Raw genomic sequence first — 16,402 nt, 5'->3', positions numbered from 1 at the left:
ACAGGTAACATTCCCAAGTAGGGATTCGATTTTTTCAAAATAAAAATGGCAACATAAACAGAAATAATCAGCAAAGAAAATTATGGCAAATAAACCTACAACTTAGCCATTCCAAAATATCAAAATATCATTACAAAATATCAAAATATCATACCAAACCTGAAAGCTTCAAGACGTCTGCAGTTAGTCCACTCTGTGAGGTAGATATGCCTACAAGACTTTATGAATTAGTTTAACCGACTGAAAAAATTTAGAGTCAAAGTTAGTCAACTTCTTAAGAAAAAATGAGATTGCAGATGGATTCTGATGGATGTTTTTTTAAGTACTATATATACAGTATGTAATACCCAGACTAATAACTTCCTCTAATGGTTACATTAAATAAAAAAAAAGCATTTATCCCTTGTTAGCATCAATAACCTATCCATTAACCCTTTCACTATTAATACCCCCCTAAACTGAATGCCCCTTTAGTGTAGTCATTTTTTTTTAAAAATTAAATTTCTTCTACAGTGGTTAGAGATTCTTTTTCTAAATCTTATGACATCATAAATACAAAATTTAGTATAATAACTATGTAATTACATAGGCAGAAAGTTGGAGTTTGGGGAGCACTTTACATAACAGTGATTTTGCTCACTCTGAGACCTATTTCAGGCCAATTCTGACCCAATTCCTGGTTATTTCATTACTATGCCTTCTGTACTACCCAATGACGGCAGGAAACTGCCCATTCAATTATCAAAACTACAGTTCTCTCTCTCTCCCTCTAAAAAAAAAAAAAAAAAAAAACAGAATTTGGTAATTGGCCAATACTACTACTTTCAACAAATTGCAGTTTAAGAACACTTAAACTATAACTTGCCCTCCTTTTGAATCCATCAACACGCATAAAAAAATGAAGTTTTTCCTTATTTCCCACTTAATAAAACATAACCAAGAAAGCTTGGTTATGGTTTATTAGGTGGGTTGAGCTTTACAAAGCTCTACACAGAGCAAAAAGTTGTCCTAATAATATCTTTCTCTACAAATTGCAGCTTGTCTTCATTGATATCACTAATGGCTCCCATTTATTTCCAGCCTACTGTCAAAGTGTGAATTCAACCAAATAAATTTCAATAATTTTGCTTTCATAAAAGGTACAGCAGATAAAATTTCAATAAGTAAGTGCTTGACATCATAATGATTTAGCAAAGTGATTAATTACGTACTTACATTAAATTGACATACTTAAACCAATGATTCTTGATGAATGTTCTTATAATGTCCATTATAGAGATAAACTTTAAGGTACTACTCTTCATCAATTCTATTTTTAATAAATACTAAATGTGGTACAAAATCCATTATGTCTATTTGTGAATTAATGTTGTCCCCTTCAGAATCCATCATACTACCATCTCCAAACAGTGCTTTATCAGGATCTGATGTCTACTCACAGCCAATACAAACTACTTACTGGCATTCAGCCTCGACCGATTTGGATCTATCATTGCATCTGAAGAATTTCCCCTAAAAGACAATAAGGTGAGTTAATAATACACTGGTGGGACTTGCATAATTTTGTGTATTTGTGTGTAATTACCTATTTGTAGTTACAGGAGCAGAGCTAAGCTCATGGTGTCCTGTCTTCAGTATTTAACTAAACATATTATGTATTTTAAAGTTTGTGGTGGGTTTAGCAGTATGTCTATGTGCATGAGTGTGTGTGTGTGTGTGTGTGTGTGTGTGTGTGTGTGTGTGTGTGTGTGTGTGTGTGTGTGTGTGTGTGTGTGTGTGTATGTGTATATGTGTGTGTATGTGTATGTGTATGTGTATGTGTGTATGTGTGTGTGTGTGTGTGTGTGTGTGTGTGTGTGTGTGTGTGTGTGTGTGTGTGTGTGTGTGTGTGTGTGTGTGTGTGTGTGTGTGTGTGTGTGTGAAGTCATGTCCAAGTCTATGAATGTGGTTGCTGATTTACTTACCTACAATCAGACTCCAAGATTTTGGACCTGTCGTTACAGCGGAAGAACTTGCCCTGGTGAAGCATAAAAAACGTACATACACTTTTAATTAGCCATAGTTTTCCTGAATATCTGATATCATACAAATGAGGAAAGTATATTTATGCAAAGTATCTTGTAAACCTATTTTCATAAACTTTACATACTGGTGCAGTTCTTTAATCAGTTGAATCTTAATCGATTTACATAAATAAACTGCTGCATGATAATAAGTTTATTAAAATTTTATCTTCTTCACTGATAAAACATAGATGCTTCAAATATCTGCATCCCAAACTCTGAATTCAGAATTTCTCTAAAATAGATATTTATCTACTGATTTAAACCTATGCTTGAAATGTAAACATCTGAGTTTGTTTACACGCTTAATGGTATAAACCTTGGTAATAAATACCGACAAGTTGGTTTAAAAAGACATGTAAGCAAACACTGACATATTTATTAGAAAACGTTTTGGTCCTGGGACCTTGATCACTTCTAACATACAAAGGTAGAAAAACATTATATATAGGCGGAGAGTGAGGTGTGAGTGACGCATGGTGACTTGAAGAATGCCACGTTGGGATGAGGACGGGTAGACTATGAGATCATGTGACTCCTGTGTTGTTGGGTTGGCTAAGCACCACCAACCCAACAACACAAGTCACATGATCTCACTGTCTACCCATCCTCATCCCAACACGGCATTCTTCAGGTCACCATGCTTGTAGATGAATGGTTCAGAGAACCGACAGGTTGATAAATTAGACACATGTGCAACTCTTGGGTATCTTTATTGAGGAAACGTTTCGCCACACAGTGGCTTCATCAGTCCATACAAAGGAGAATCTTGAAGAACAGGAGGAGAATGAGGTAATCAGTCCCTCAACCTTGAGTCGATGTGGTCAGTCCATCAATCTTGAATAGAATCTATTCAAGATTGATGGACTGACCACATCGACTCAAGGTTGAGGGACTGATTACCTCATTCTCCTCCTGTTCTTCAAGATTCTCCTTTGTATGGACTGATGAAGCCACTGTGTGGCGAAACGTTTCCTCAATAAAGATACCCAAGAGTTGCACATGTGTCTAATTTATCAACAGGTCACCATGCATCACTCACACCTCACTCTCTGCCTATATATGTCTTTCTACCTCTGTATGTTAGAAGTGATCAACGTTCTAGGACCGAAATGTTTTCTAATAAATATGTCATAGTGCTTGCTTACGTGTCTTTCTAAACCACAAGCTTAATAACATGAAGGGCAAGTGAAAACTAGAGAAATATAATGCTAAATATAAGAACTTTTACAAAGGCTCACATTCAGAAGATGCTAATGTTTTAAAAAATACACTATTTTCTAGTAATGTCATGAAAACAGTACCAGTAAACCCTTGAAATAATGGACTAATAGGAGGAGGGAAGAGGAGTCTCCGAGTGTTCATCGGAATGTTAAAAAAAAATGAAGAGAAAAAGCACTAAATTACTTTACTGTATACCTACTACAGTATCGTACTCACAATTTACATATATACTGCAATAAACATTGAAAATAAAGAAATTAAGAGTACAATTTATCCAGTGCATTTTGTCTTATATCAGAAATCCATTATTTTGGGGGCCCTTTATATCAATGGTTTACTATATTTACTACAGGATGCAGATTAAGCACTCCTAGAAAAAAAAATTCCATAATATCTTTTGAATGTAGGGTCATAATGCTGAGAGATATGGATATAAAAGCACAATATGCAGAAGAACCACTGACAGTGGACCCTCGAGTTTCGAAAGGCTCGCGCTTTGTAAATTTCAACTTTCGACAACTTTTTTCGTCAAAATATAGCCTCGCAGTTCATAATTTGGCTCTCCATTCATCGCTCGTCTTGAACACATATGAGTGGCCTCCCAGCATCCGCTCCACACAAAGGCGCCATATGCACCATTCCCATTCAGTGTGGCATTGTTTATTGGCAAGTATCACCCCACATGTTCATACGATACATTTTGTTATATAGTGGACCCCCGAATAATGTAATTAACCCTTTGACTGTTTCGGTCATATATATATGCGTCTTACACGCCACTGTTTCTGACATATTTATACGCATAAATTCTAGTGGCTTCAAATCAAGCGGGAGAACGCTGGTAGGCCCACATGTGAAAGAATGGGTCTGTGTGGTCAGTGTGCACCACATAAAAAAAATCCTGCAGCACGCAGTGCGTAATGATAAAAAAAAAACTGACCATTTTTTTGGATTAAAATGCCGACTTTCAGGTGTATTTTCATATAGTATTTATCGTTGTATTCTAATTTTCATGGTCTCATGTGATAAAATGGAAAACACATTACAGAAATAGAGATGATTTTGATTACTTTCACGATAAAAACGACCTTGAAATTGAGCTCAAAGTAGCGGAAATGTTTGATTTTTACAAGTGTTCAAGAGTAAGCAAATCACACCACACGTCCAATACACTTCAACTGGGGAGTCTAATATTCTTTCACTAGTGCACTGATATTATTTATACCATTTTTACAATAATGCAGTAGTCTGCATAACAGAAAATTTTGTATTTTTTTTTTTGCATGAAAAAAATCAAAATAGAAAGCAATAGTAATATAAGAGGGACCTAGAGACATGACTAATGAACAGAGGATATGTTATTTTAGTGCCAACAATGTCTACATTGTTTATTCTGGACCCTATTTTGAAATTGGCATCTTTTTTAATTTGCGTGAAATTGGCAAAATTGCCAATTTCTGACCACTTTATTGGGTAGTTCAAATCAGTAAATGGGCAGTTTCTTGTACTCAACTGATAGAAAAAATGGAGTTCTAAAGAAATAGCTATGAGTTTGGTCAATTGGAGCAACAGAATTGGCCAAAAACAGGGCTCAAAGTCGGTTAAACCGCCGATGTGTATATGTTGCCGAGACCGCTAACTTCGCGGGAGCGTAATTCCATGAGTTTTTGACCAAATTTCGAACTTTTGGTGTCACTACCATCGGGAAAAGATTCTGTCATTTCATAAGAAAAAATCATTTTTTTTTCTAAAAAATTATCAATATAGAATGACAGTTTCAGAAAGGGGCCTGCGACAGTCAAAGGGTTAATCCGTTCCATAGTGTGTGTCTTAAACCGAATCTGACTTAATCTGAATTAATTTTCCCCATAAGAAATAATGGAAATCCAATTTATCCATTCCAGACACTCAAAAGTATTAAACAAAATTTTTCTACATGAAACATACATCTCCCTACACAGAAAACAATGAGACATGCAGAGTAAAACATTACTAAAATGACGCTTACCTTTATTGAAGATTTATTGATGATTGATGAGATGGGAGGAGGGGAGAGGATGAAGGTGTACTATTGTTTGGAAGGGGAATCCCCTTCCATAAAGACTTCAGGTAGCAAGTCCTTATCTGGGGTTACTTCCCTTCTTTGTTTTTTAATGCCACTATGACCAGCTTCAGAGTCATTGGACCCCTGTCGCACAAAATATCTGTCCAGAAAGCTCTGTTTCTGCTGTCTCTAAGATATCCCTAAAATGGGACACAACATTGTCATTGTAGATGTTGCCAGCACGGCCTGCAATGGCTGTGTCAGGGTGATGTTCATCCATAAATGTTTGCCCATAAGAAAGCAGGAACAGTGCAGCAGGCCTGTTGGCCCATACTAGGCATGTCCTTCAAAAACCATCCCACAAACAGAATCGTATTTGCCCAACCCAATTTTCAATGCTTCCCAAGCAATAAGCTTTGATAATTCTATTCACTCATGTGCAAATCCCAATCAAATCAAATCGTGTGTGTGTGGGGAAGTACCCTGTCTGGTGTGTGGGGAAGTACCCTGTCTGGTGTGTGGGGAAGTACCCTGGCTGGTGTGTGGAGGACTACCCTGGCTGTTGTGTGGGGAAGTACCCTGGCTGGTGTACATAAGAAAGCAGAAACACTGCAGCAGACCTGTTGGCTCATACTACCATCCTCTACCACAACCACAGACTTTGCAAAAGCATTTGACAAATGCGATCATGGTGTAATAGCCCATAAAATACGTGCTAAAGGAATAACTGGGAAAGTGGGGAGATGGATCTTCAACTTCCTAACAAATCGAACACAAAGAGTAGTGGTCAACAGAGTTAAATCGGAGGCTGCCATAGTGAAGAGCTCTGTTCCACAAGGCACAGTACTCGCCCCCATCTTATTCCTTATCCACATATCAGACATAAACAGAGATATACACCACAGCACCGTATCATCCTTTGCGGATGATACTAGGATCTGCATGAGGCTGTCATCTGCTGAGGACGCGGTTAACCTCCAAAAAGATATAAACAAAGTTTTCCAGTGGGCAACGGTAAACAATATGATGTTCAATGAGGACAAATTCCAACTACTCCGTTATGGAAAACTGGAGGAGATAATAACTAGAAGAGTATACTACTGACTCCGGCCATACAATAGAGCGGAAAAATAATGTAAGGGACCTGGGAGTAGTAATGTCTGAGGATCTCACTTTCAAGGATCACAACAGTGCCACGATCGCACATGCAAAGAAAATGATAGGATGGATAATGAGAACTTTCAAAACGAGAGATGCCAAGCCCATGATGATCCTTTTCAAATCACTTGTTCTCTCTAGGCTGGAATACTGCTGTACATTAACATCTCCATACAAAGCAGGTGAAATCGCAGATCTAGAGAGTGTACAGAGATCCTTTACTGCACGTATAAGTTCTGTCAAGCACCTTAACTACTGGGAACGCTTGGAAGCACTTGACCTGTACTCGTTGGAACGCAGGAGGGAGAGATATATCATAATCTACACTTGGAAAATCTTGGAAGGAATGGTCCCAAATCTGCACACAGAAATCACTCCCTATGAAAGTAAAAGACTGGGCAGGCGATGCAAAATGCCGCCAATAAAAAGTAGGGGCGCCATTGGTACACTAAGAGAAAACACCATAAGTGTCCGAGGCCCAAAACTGTTCAACAGCCTCCCATCAAGCATTAGGGGAATTGCCAATAAACCCCTGGCTGCCTTCAAGAGAGAGCTGGACAGATACCTAAAGTCAGTGCCGGATCAGCCGGGCTGTGGCTCGTACGTCGGACTGCGTGCGGCCAGCAGTAACAGCCTAGTTGATCAGGCCCTGATCCATCGGGAGGCCTGGTCATGGACCGGGCCACGGGGGCGTTGATCCCCGGAATAACCTCCAGGTAACCTCCAGGTAACCCTCTACCACCACCACTTTCGTATCTTTCTACAAACTTTTTCTTGAATTCTGTAGTGTTTCTCACCCTCTTTACCAAAGGGCTGGCACTAGAAGCTTTCTTTGGACCCATGGTGGCTTATTTAGCAGTTACAAGCACTAAAAAACAGAATACAGTAATACAAAATGTATCGCATGTACATGTGGAATCGTCCTCACTGGCTGGTTAACAATGGCACACTGGCTGTACATGGAGTGTCCGGGACGAATGACTTACCAAATTCAGTGTTGTTAACCGAGCCAATATTTTGATGCAAAAACGTTACTTAATCCAACTATTACTTAATCCGATGACATCTTAATCTGGGGGTCCACTGTATTCCATTCTTTTTTTTGTTTGCTACTTCTAAATAAGCCACCATGGGCCCAAAGAAAGCTTCTAGTGCCAGCCCTTTGGTAAAGAATGTGAGAAACACAATAGAATTCAAGAAAGAAATCATTGCAAAATATGAAAGTGGCGTGCATGTGGGCCATCTTGCCAGGATGTATGCGAAGCTCCATACAACCATTGCTTCCATTGTAGCAAAGAAAAAGGAAATCAAGGAAGCTGTTCTTGCAAAAGGGGTAGATATGCTCACAAAAAAGAGATCACAAATACTAGATGTTGAGAATTTGTTTTCGGTGTGGATAAACCAAAAACAGTTAGCAGGAAATAGTGTTATGCAGTCGATAATTTGTGAAAAGGCAAGGCAGTTACATGCCAATCTCAAAGAAAATGCCTGAAATGAGTGCTGATGCTAGTGAATTTAAGGCCAGGAAAGGCTGGTTTGAGAGATTTAAGAAGCATAGTGGCATACACAGTGTGGTAAGGCATGGCAAGTCTGCAAGTTCTGACAAGTGTGCGGCTGAAAAATTTGTGCAGGAATTCAACAACTATGTAGAGGCTGAAGGATTCGTCCCCAACAAGTGTTCAATTGTGACAAAACAGGCCTCTTTTGGAAGAAAATGCCAAAGAGGACCTACATCACGCAAGAGGAAATGGCACTGCCAGGACACAAGCCTATAAAAGACAGGCTAACTCATGTTCTGTGGTAATGCTATGTGGTAATGCTAGTGGGGATTTCAAAGTGAAGCCTTTACTGGTGTATCACTCTGAAAATCCCAGTGTTCAAGAAACAGTGTCGCCAAGAGTAAATTGTGTGTAATGTGGAAGGCTAACAAGGCATGGGTCAAGAGGGAAATTTTCCTTGACTGGTTCAATGAAGTGTTTGGCCCAAGTGTGAAGAAATACCTCCTGGAAAAAAAACTGCCACTCAAGTGCCTCCTGGTAATGGACAATGCTCCTGTTCATCCTCCAGATTTGGATGACCAAATGGTGGAGGAGTTTAGTTTCATCACAGTGAAGTTCTTGCCCCCTAATACCACTCCTCTCATCTCATCTAGCCCATGGACCAGCAGATCATTTCAAACTTCAAAAAACTTTACACCAAAGATCACTTCAATATCCTCCAATGCATAGGCCTTATAGATAAGTCTTGGCAGGGAGTGACTTCCAGGATTTTGAACTCTGCTTGGAGAAAATTATGGCCAGATTGTGTCCTCGACAAAGATTTTGAAGGGTTTGAGGCTGACCCTGACAACCCTATGCCAGTAGTGGAATTTATTGTGGCATTGGGGAATTCCATGCGATTGGATGTGAGTGGCCAGGATGTGGAAGAGTTGGTGGAGGACAACAGTGAAGAGCTAACCACTGACGAGCTGCAAGACTTTCATTTGCAACAGCAACAGACCACAGCTCAGGAAATTGCTTCAGAGGAGGAGGAAAAGAGATGGAAGGTGCCTTCTTCAAAGCTTAAGGACATGTATGCAAAGTGGAGTGAGGTGCAAACGTTTATGGAGGAACATCACCCTGACAAAGCTGTCGCAAGCCCTGTCAGCAACACATACAATGACAATCTTGTCCCATTTGAGGCAAATTTTAAAGAGACACCAGAAACAGCTATCTGGAACAATTTTTTGAACAAGGGTCCAGTGATTCTCAAGCTGGTCCTAGTGGCATTAAAAAACAAAGAAGGGAAGTAACCCCGGATAAGGACTTGGTACCTAGTCTTTATGGAAGGGGATTCCCCTTCCAAACAACAATGTAACTTCTCCATCCTCTCACCTCCTGTCTTTCGTACACCAACAAGAGTCTCCAATAAAGGTAAGTGTGATGTTATTTTTGTTTTATACTTGATGTCTCAATGTTTTCTGTATGTAAATCTATATTTAATGTAAAAAAAAATATTTTTTGTTAATACTTTTGGGTGTCTAGAACAGATTAATTGGATTTACATTATTTCTTATGGGGAAAATGGTTTTGCCGTTCATAAATTTCCAATTTCATCACTCTCTCTGGAACAGATTAATTACGAAATTCGAGGGTCCATTGTATAGGAATTATATTTTGCTGAGGGAAGACCTTCATCCAATCTTAACTAACCTTTTCACTGTCGGTGATGTATTACTATGGCTTGCAAGCCAGTGTTGGTGCCAAAGTACAGTGGACCCCCGGTTAACGACAGTTTTTCACTCCAGAAGTATGTTCAGGTGCCAGTACTGACCGAATTTGTTCCCATAAGAAATATTGTGAAGTAGATTAGTCCATTTCAGACCCCCAAACATACACGTACAAACGCACTTACACAAATACACTTACATAATTGGTCGCATTCGGAGGTAATCGTTATGCGGGGGTCCACTGTATTAAGCCGAAATTCCAGCGGCTTCAAGTGTCACGGGAGAAAGCTGGTAAACCCACATGTGAGAGAATGCGTCTGCGTGATCAGTGTGTGCAGTATAAAACAAATCCTGCAGGATGCAGTACATAAGAAAAAAACAACTCTGACCATGTTTTTGGTTTAAAATGCCAACTTCGTTGTGTGTTTTCATATGGTATTTATGGTTGTATTCTTGTTTTCTTGGTCTCATTTAACAGAATGAAAGATATATTACAGAAACAAAGATGATTTTCATTGGTTTCACAATGAAAAGTACCTTGAAATTGAGCTCAAAGTAGTGGAAATGTTCGAGTTTTGCTGATGTTCAAGAGTAAACAAATGACGTCACTGTCCAATGTGTGTCCAACTGGCCAGTCTAATATGCATTCATAAATAGCTTAACATTATTTATACAATTATTACAAAAATGTAGCAAGTCAGCATAAGAGTAAATCTACTTTTTGTGTGACTAAAAATTCAAAATGGAAAGCAAGAGTAATATAAGAGGGGCCTGGAGATGTGACTAATGAACAGAGAAAATGTTATTTTAGTGCCAGGAATGTCTGCACTGTTTATTCTGGACTCTATTTTGAAACTGACATTTTTTTAAATTTGTGTGAAATTGGCCAAATTGCCAATTTCTGACCACCCTACTGGCTAGTTGAAAAAGGTAAATGGGCGGTTTCTTGTACTCAATCGATAGAACAAATGGAGATGTAGCGAAATAGCTATGAGTGGTCGACTGGAACAATGGAATTGACGGAAAATTGGGCTCAAAGTGGGCATTACCATCGGGAAATGATTCTCTATCATTTCAGACAATTTTTTTTTTTTTTATTTTAAATTTTTCGACACTGAGAGCAAGTTTGTGAGCAGGGGTCTCGACAGTGAAAGGGTTAACAAAGCTCAACCCTGAGCTAAACATATTCCCAATAAAAGCTTGTTCTACATATTGCATTCTTATACCAATATTAAGTCATTTGGAAAAGGATCATGCCAGATACTACAATATATGGGAGAACAGGGCTTATTATATTAGGTAAAAGAACACATGTGCAACAAATGAAACATTTTTGTGTGGCCACATTTTGCTCTCCAGGAGGGAGCTTTTCAAGCTAATACTACATTGACTTGACAAAGCTCCTGGAGAGTGAAAAGTAGCCACAATAAAATGCTTAATTAGTTGAACTTGTGACTTTTTACCTAATATACTGTTGGAAATTCTACCGACATTATTACAAGGCAATCAAAGCTTAAATCTCTGTTATTGTATCCATCATTAATTCCTGCAAACAATATCTTAATTAATAATCTCTATAATTTCTGAATGATAACTGGAACATTTTAATGATAGCTAATTAATATATTTTGTATTTCTCCATACTTGCACTTCCAGTTCTCCAGGGTTCCAAGATAAAATGTTATTTATATTTGGACCTTTCTCTTATACTAGAAGTACAGTACAACTTTATATAAATATTCATATTATAACCAAAACACCTGAAATTATTTACATTACCATAAAGTTTAACCAAAGTTATTCAAGCTGTTTATTATATTTATATACAGTAAAACCAGGAAGATGGCAAGGAACAACAAAATGGATACAAGGCTGCTATACATTTCTTCATTTTTTAACATTCTTGCCATCTCCAACCAAGGCAGGGTGATCCAAAAAAGAAACTCTTTCACCATCATTTGCTCCATCATTGTCTTGCCAGAGGTGTACTGATACTACAGTTCAGATGCTTCTCCAAACTGCAAATATCCCCACCCCTCCTTCAGAGTGTAGGCACTGCCCTTCCCACCTCCTGGACTCAAGTCTGGCTAACTAGTTTCCTTGAATTCCTTCAAAAAAATAAAAAATGTTACCTTGCTCACAATCCAACAGCTCATCAAGTCCCAGAAAATACATTTGCCTCCACTCACACCTATCTAACATGCTCATACATAGCTCCTGGGTGTCCAAGTCCCTCACACACAAAATCTCCTTTACCCCCTTCCTCCAGCCATTCCTAGGGCAACCTGCCATCTCTCACTACAGATTTATACACCCTCCAGGTCATCCTCTTTAAATGTCCAAACCACTTCAACAACTCCTCTTCCTAATCTCCACAATATGAATTCTCTGCATAATATTTACACCACAGACTGCCCTCAGACACATCTCCACTGCCTCCAGACGTCTCTGATCTGCAACATTCATAACCCATGTTTCACGTCTATATATGAGTGTTGGTACCACTATACTCTAATACATCTCCCTCTATGTTTCTATGGATAAAGTTCTTTGTCTCCACAGATACCTCAATGCATCACTCACCTTTTTTCCTTCATTAACTCTACGCGGTTCACGCCTTTCATATACCCATCCACTGGCAAGTCTACTCTCAAATATCTGAACACATTCACTCCCTCCATAATCCCTACTTTCAATCTGATATCCAGTCTTTCATTATCTAATTTGACTTTACCCACATCACCTTGCTTGTTCTTATGTTCACTTGCAATTTCCTTCCTTTACATACCTCATCATGACTCACAAAAACATAATAACACAGTAGCAAGCAACCATAGAATGGATGGGATTTGAACCCATGGCGAGCGAGTCGTAAAACTCCAGGCCAGTGCATAAGCCACTCGAGTGCCTTACACACTGGCCTGGAGTTTTACGACTCGCTCACCTTGGGTTCAAACCCCACTCATTCCATGGAATTTTACATACCTCACCCAAAATTCATCCACTAACCTTTGCAACTTCTAATCAGAATTTCCTAAAGCACAGAGTCATCACCAAAACCCAGCTTCTTCTCATTCATACCATCCACAATCATCTCTTTCTTTTCATTCGCACAACATCCATGCACTTTCAAACATCCCACTTTGATGGTTTTCTTCTTTTTCTTTTTAGTAGGCTATACAGGAAAAGGGATTACCAGCCCATTGTTCCTGGCATTTTAGTTGACTTTCACAACAGGCATGGCTTACAGAGGAAAAATTCTTATTCCACTTCCCCATATATCCAACAAAGTATCCAAAACAGGAGGCATCCTTTCCAAGATATAGTACTATGTACCCCAAACAGCACTACTAACACTATACCTCTCTCAAATCTACCGTTACCTCACCTATGGTATTGGCGCTTGGGGACTGACCACGATCAATCACCTTAAACCATTAATAACCCAACAAAAAGCAGTTGTGCAGATGATCACCAACTCCTGTGCAAGATAACACACCTGACAGCTCTTCAAGAGCTTGAACTTACTTAGTGTATACAAAATACAGTAGAACCCCCATATCCACTAATTTGGTATCCATGGTGTACTGTGGCCCCAAAAATACCACTTAGTTTTCCATAATAATTTATTTATTTATTTATTTATTTATTTATAATTTGAGCACACTTACAGAGGTACAAAAAAAAATACAGATAAGAGCAGCATGCCAAAGCCACTTATACTATGCATAGCATTACGGGCTGGCTTAAAATTAACTTAAGATTAACTAAGCAATGATGAAATCAGTGAAAAACATTAATGTAAACTGATTACTATAAAGCACAAGTGAGTATTACAAAGACAGGTCATATGGTTGCATGCATTGTTGTAAATTCAGTAGAATGGAGTATTCTGTTAGGTAGTGAATTTAAAAAATAATAAAGTTAGATTGGGTTTTAGGTTTAACATTTATGTGATATAATTGTGAGAAACATTTAAGATATACAATTTATAAGGTTCAGTTATTCAGTATTTATTTGGTTTTGGGTGAGTAAGTGAATAATGGCCCCGAAGTGCAAAAGTAGTGAAGCTAGCAGTTCTTCAAAGCCTAAGAGAAGCCATGAAGTCCTTTCCATTAGTTGAAAAGTGATATTTCTCCATTTATTGTGCATAATTTAGCAATGAATGATGATGAAAAATTTTTTCTTTCATTTTGGGTTCTCTTTGTTTCTTCTTGGGTCACCCTGCCTCGGTGGAAAATGACCAATTTATAAAAAAAAAATAAGCATGTATAGTACTTACATGTAGGATTTGCTACTGTCCATGGTTTCGGTATCCACAGCAGGTCCTTGGAATGTATACCCCATGGATACAGGGATCCTACTGTATACACTCATATTGTTGTGCCTACTGTATATGCAGAACATTAAACTCCACTAAAAACCCTCCTTGCAAACTTCTCCTTGATAGCTACAACAGAACACACAGCCATAACACAAGGCACACAAAACTCTGACATTCCTTGTGCCCATCTCACCCTATGCAAAAATGCAATGCACATAAAGGGTCCTAAGATTTGGAATTCATTGCTCAAACCAGCAAAAACGTCCCTTGTCTGCAAATCAATTTAGGGCTATACTTAAAAAACCATCTCATTTCCCAAAATTAGTCATACCAACACTATGCAAAATCATTCAACCAGTTTGAAATGACTCAAAAAATCCCCAAAATTTACAACTGCTTAATCAATTTAAAACATTAATACATACACTGTGTTATTCCATTAGCCTCAGAACCCCATAATTAAATGCTCAAAGATCAATAAACATTGAAGAACTTATATTTCATAAATGCCTAACCCATGACCCTATGAAAATATGTTTCTAATTGCATTACCTAAAAAAATACTCCATTCTCTTGAATGCACTGTAATTCATCTAATGACCATATAAACCGTTCCTGCACTACAAATCATTGACTTTATTCGATTTGACTTGATTAATAAATTGTACAACTACATATAGTAAATTGATCATTTTTTTATATTATACATTATAATACTACAAATCTGTCCAACTATAACCTGGAGTTTACCTGGAGAGAGTTCCGGGGGTCAACGCCCCTGTGGCCCGGTCTGTGACCAGGCCTCCTGGTGGATCAGAGCCTGATCAACCAGGCTGTTACTGCTGGCTGCACGCAATCCAACGTACGAGCCACAGCTCGGCTGGTCAGGTACCGACTTTAGGTGCTTGTCCAGTGCCTGCTTGAAGACAGCCAGGGGTCAATTGGTAATCCCCCTTATGTATGCTGGGAGGCAGTTTAACAGTTGCGGGCCCCTGACACTCATTGTATTGTCTCTTAACGTGCTAGTGACACCCCTGCTTTTCATTGGGGGGATGTTGCATCATCTGCCGAGTCTTTTGCTTTCGTTGTGAGTGATTTTCGTGTGCAAGTTCGGTACTAGTCCCTCTAGGATTTTCCAGGTGTATATAATCATGTATCTCTCCCGCCTGCATTCCAGGGAGTACAGGTTCAGGAACCTCAAGCGCTCCCGGTAAATGAGGTGTTTTATTTCCGTTATGCATGCCGTGAAGGTTCTCTGTACATTTTCTAGGTCAGCAATTTCACCTGCCTTGAAAGGTGCTGTTAGTGTGCAGCAACATTCCAGCCTAGATAGAACAAGCGACCTCAAGAGTGTCATCATGGGCTTGGCATCCCTAGTTTTGAAGGTTCTCATTATCCATCCTGTCATTTTTCTACCAGATGCGATTGATACAATGTTATGGTCCTTGAAGGTGAGATCTTCCGACATGATCACTCCCAGGTCTTTGACGTTGGTTTTTCGCTATTTTGTGGAAGGAATTTGTTTTGTACTCTGATGAACTTTTAATTTTCTCACGTTTACCATATCAGAGTAATTGAAATTTCTCATCATTGAACTTCATATTGTTTTCTGCAGCCCATTGAAAGATTTGGTTGATGTCCACCTGGAGCCTTGCAGTGTCTGCAATGGAAGACACTGTCATGCAGATTCGGGTGTCTTCTGCAAAGGAAGACACGGTGCTGTGGCTGACATCCTTGTCTATGTCAGATATGAGGATGAGAAACAAGATGGGAGCGAGTACTGTGCTTTGTGGAACAGAGCTTTTCACCATAGCCGCCTCAGACTTTACTCTGTTGACTACTACTCTTTGTGTTCTGTTTGTGAGGAAATTATAGATCCATCTACCAACTTTTCCTGTTATTCCTTTAGCATGCATTTTGTGCGCTATTACGCCATGGTCACACTAGTCGAAGGCTTTTGCAAAGTCTGTATATATAACATCTGCATTCTTTTTGTCTTCTAGTGCATCTAGGACCTTGTCGTAGTAATCCAGTAGCTGAGACAGACAGGAGCGACCTGCTCTAAACCCATGTTGCCCTGGGTTGTGTAATTGATGGGTATCTAGATGGGTGGTAATCTTGCTTCTTAGGACCCTTTCAAAGATTTTTATGATATGGGATGTTAGTGCTATTGGTCTGTAGTTCTTCACTATTGCTTTACTGCCCCCTTTGTGGAGTGGGGCTATGTCTTGTTGTTTTTAGTATCTGTGGGACGACCCCCGTGTCCATGCTCCCTCTCCATAGGATGATAAAAGCTCGTGATAGGGGGTTCTTGCCCTGGGGCAGAGTGCATGGGCATGTCATTTATCGCCTATTCCAAGTCATTTGGTGTCAGGATAATA

The 16,402-nt window shown here is 39.0% G+C and overlaps 1 protein-coding gene across 15 annotated transcripts in view; it reads right to left on the bottom strand.

Annotated features, from left to right (window-relative positions):
• The window catches only part of LOC128700135 (Ca[2+]-channel protein alpha[[1]] subunit D), a gene marked incomplete at its 5' end in the record, with an annotated part of 794,286 nt that overhangs the window by 398,207 nt on the left and 379,677 nt on the right, over positions 1-16,402 (bottom strand). For 14 of the 15 annotated variants that reach the window (XM_070100780.1, XM_070100771.1, XM_070100781.1 and 11 more), the window contains 1 exon segment: positions 1,965-2,017. In XM_070100780.1, coding sequence (XP_069956881.1) covers positions 1,965-2,017 — 53 coding nt within the window. 15 annotated transcript variants of the gene reach the window in all.

The sequence above is a fragment of the Cherax quadricarinatus genome, chromosome 74, assembly GCF_038502225.1.
Source record: "Cherax quadricarinatus isolate ZL_2023a chromosome 74, ASM3850222v1, whole genome shotgun sequence".
NCBI classification, from domain to species: Eukaryota; Metazoa; Arthropoda; class Malacostraca; order Decapoda; family Parastacidae; genus Cherax; species Cherax quadricarinatus.
Note: the sequence above shows the minus strand (reverse complement) of the source record. Positions and strands in the feature narration are given on the sequence as shown.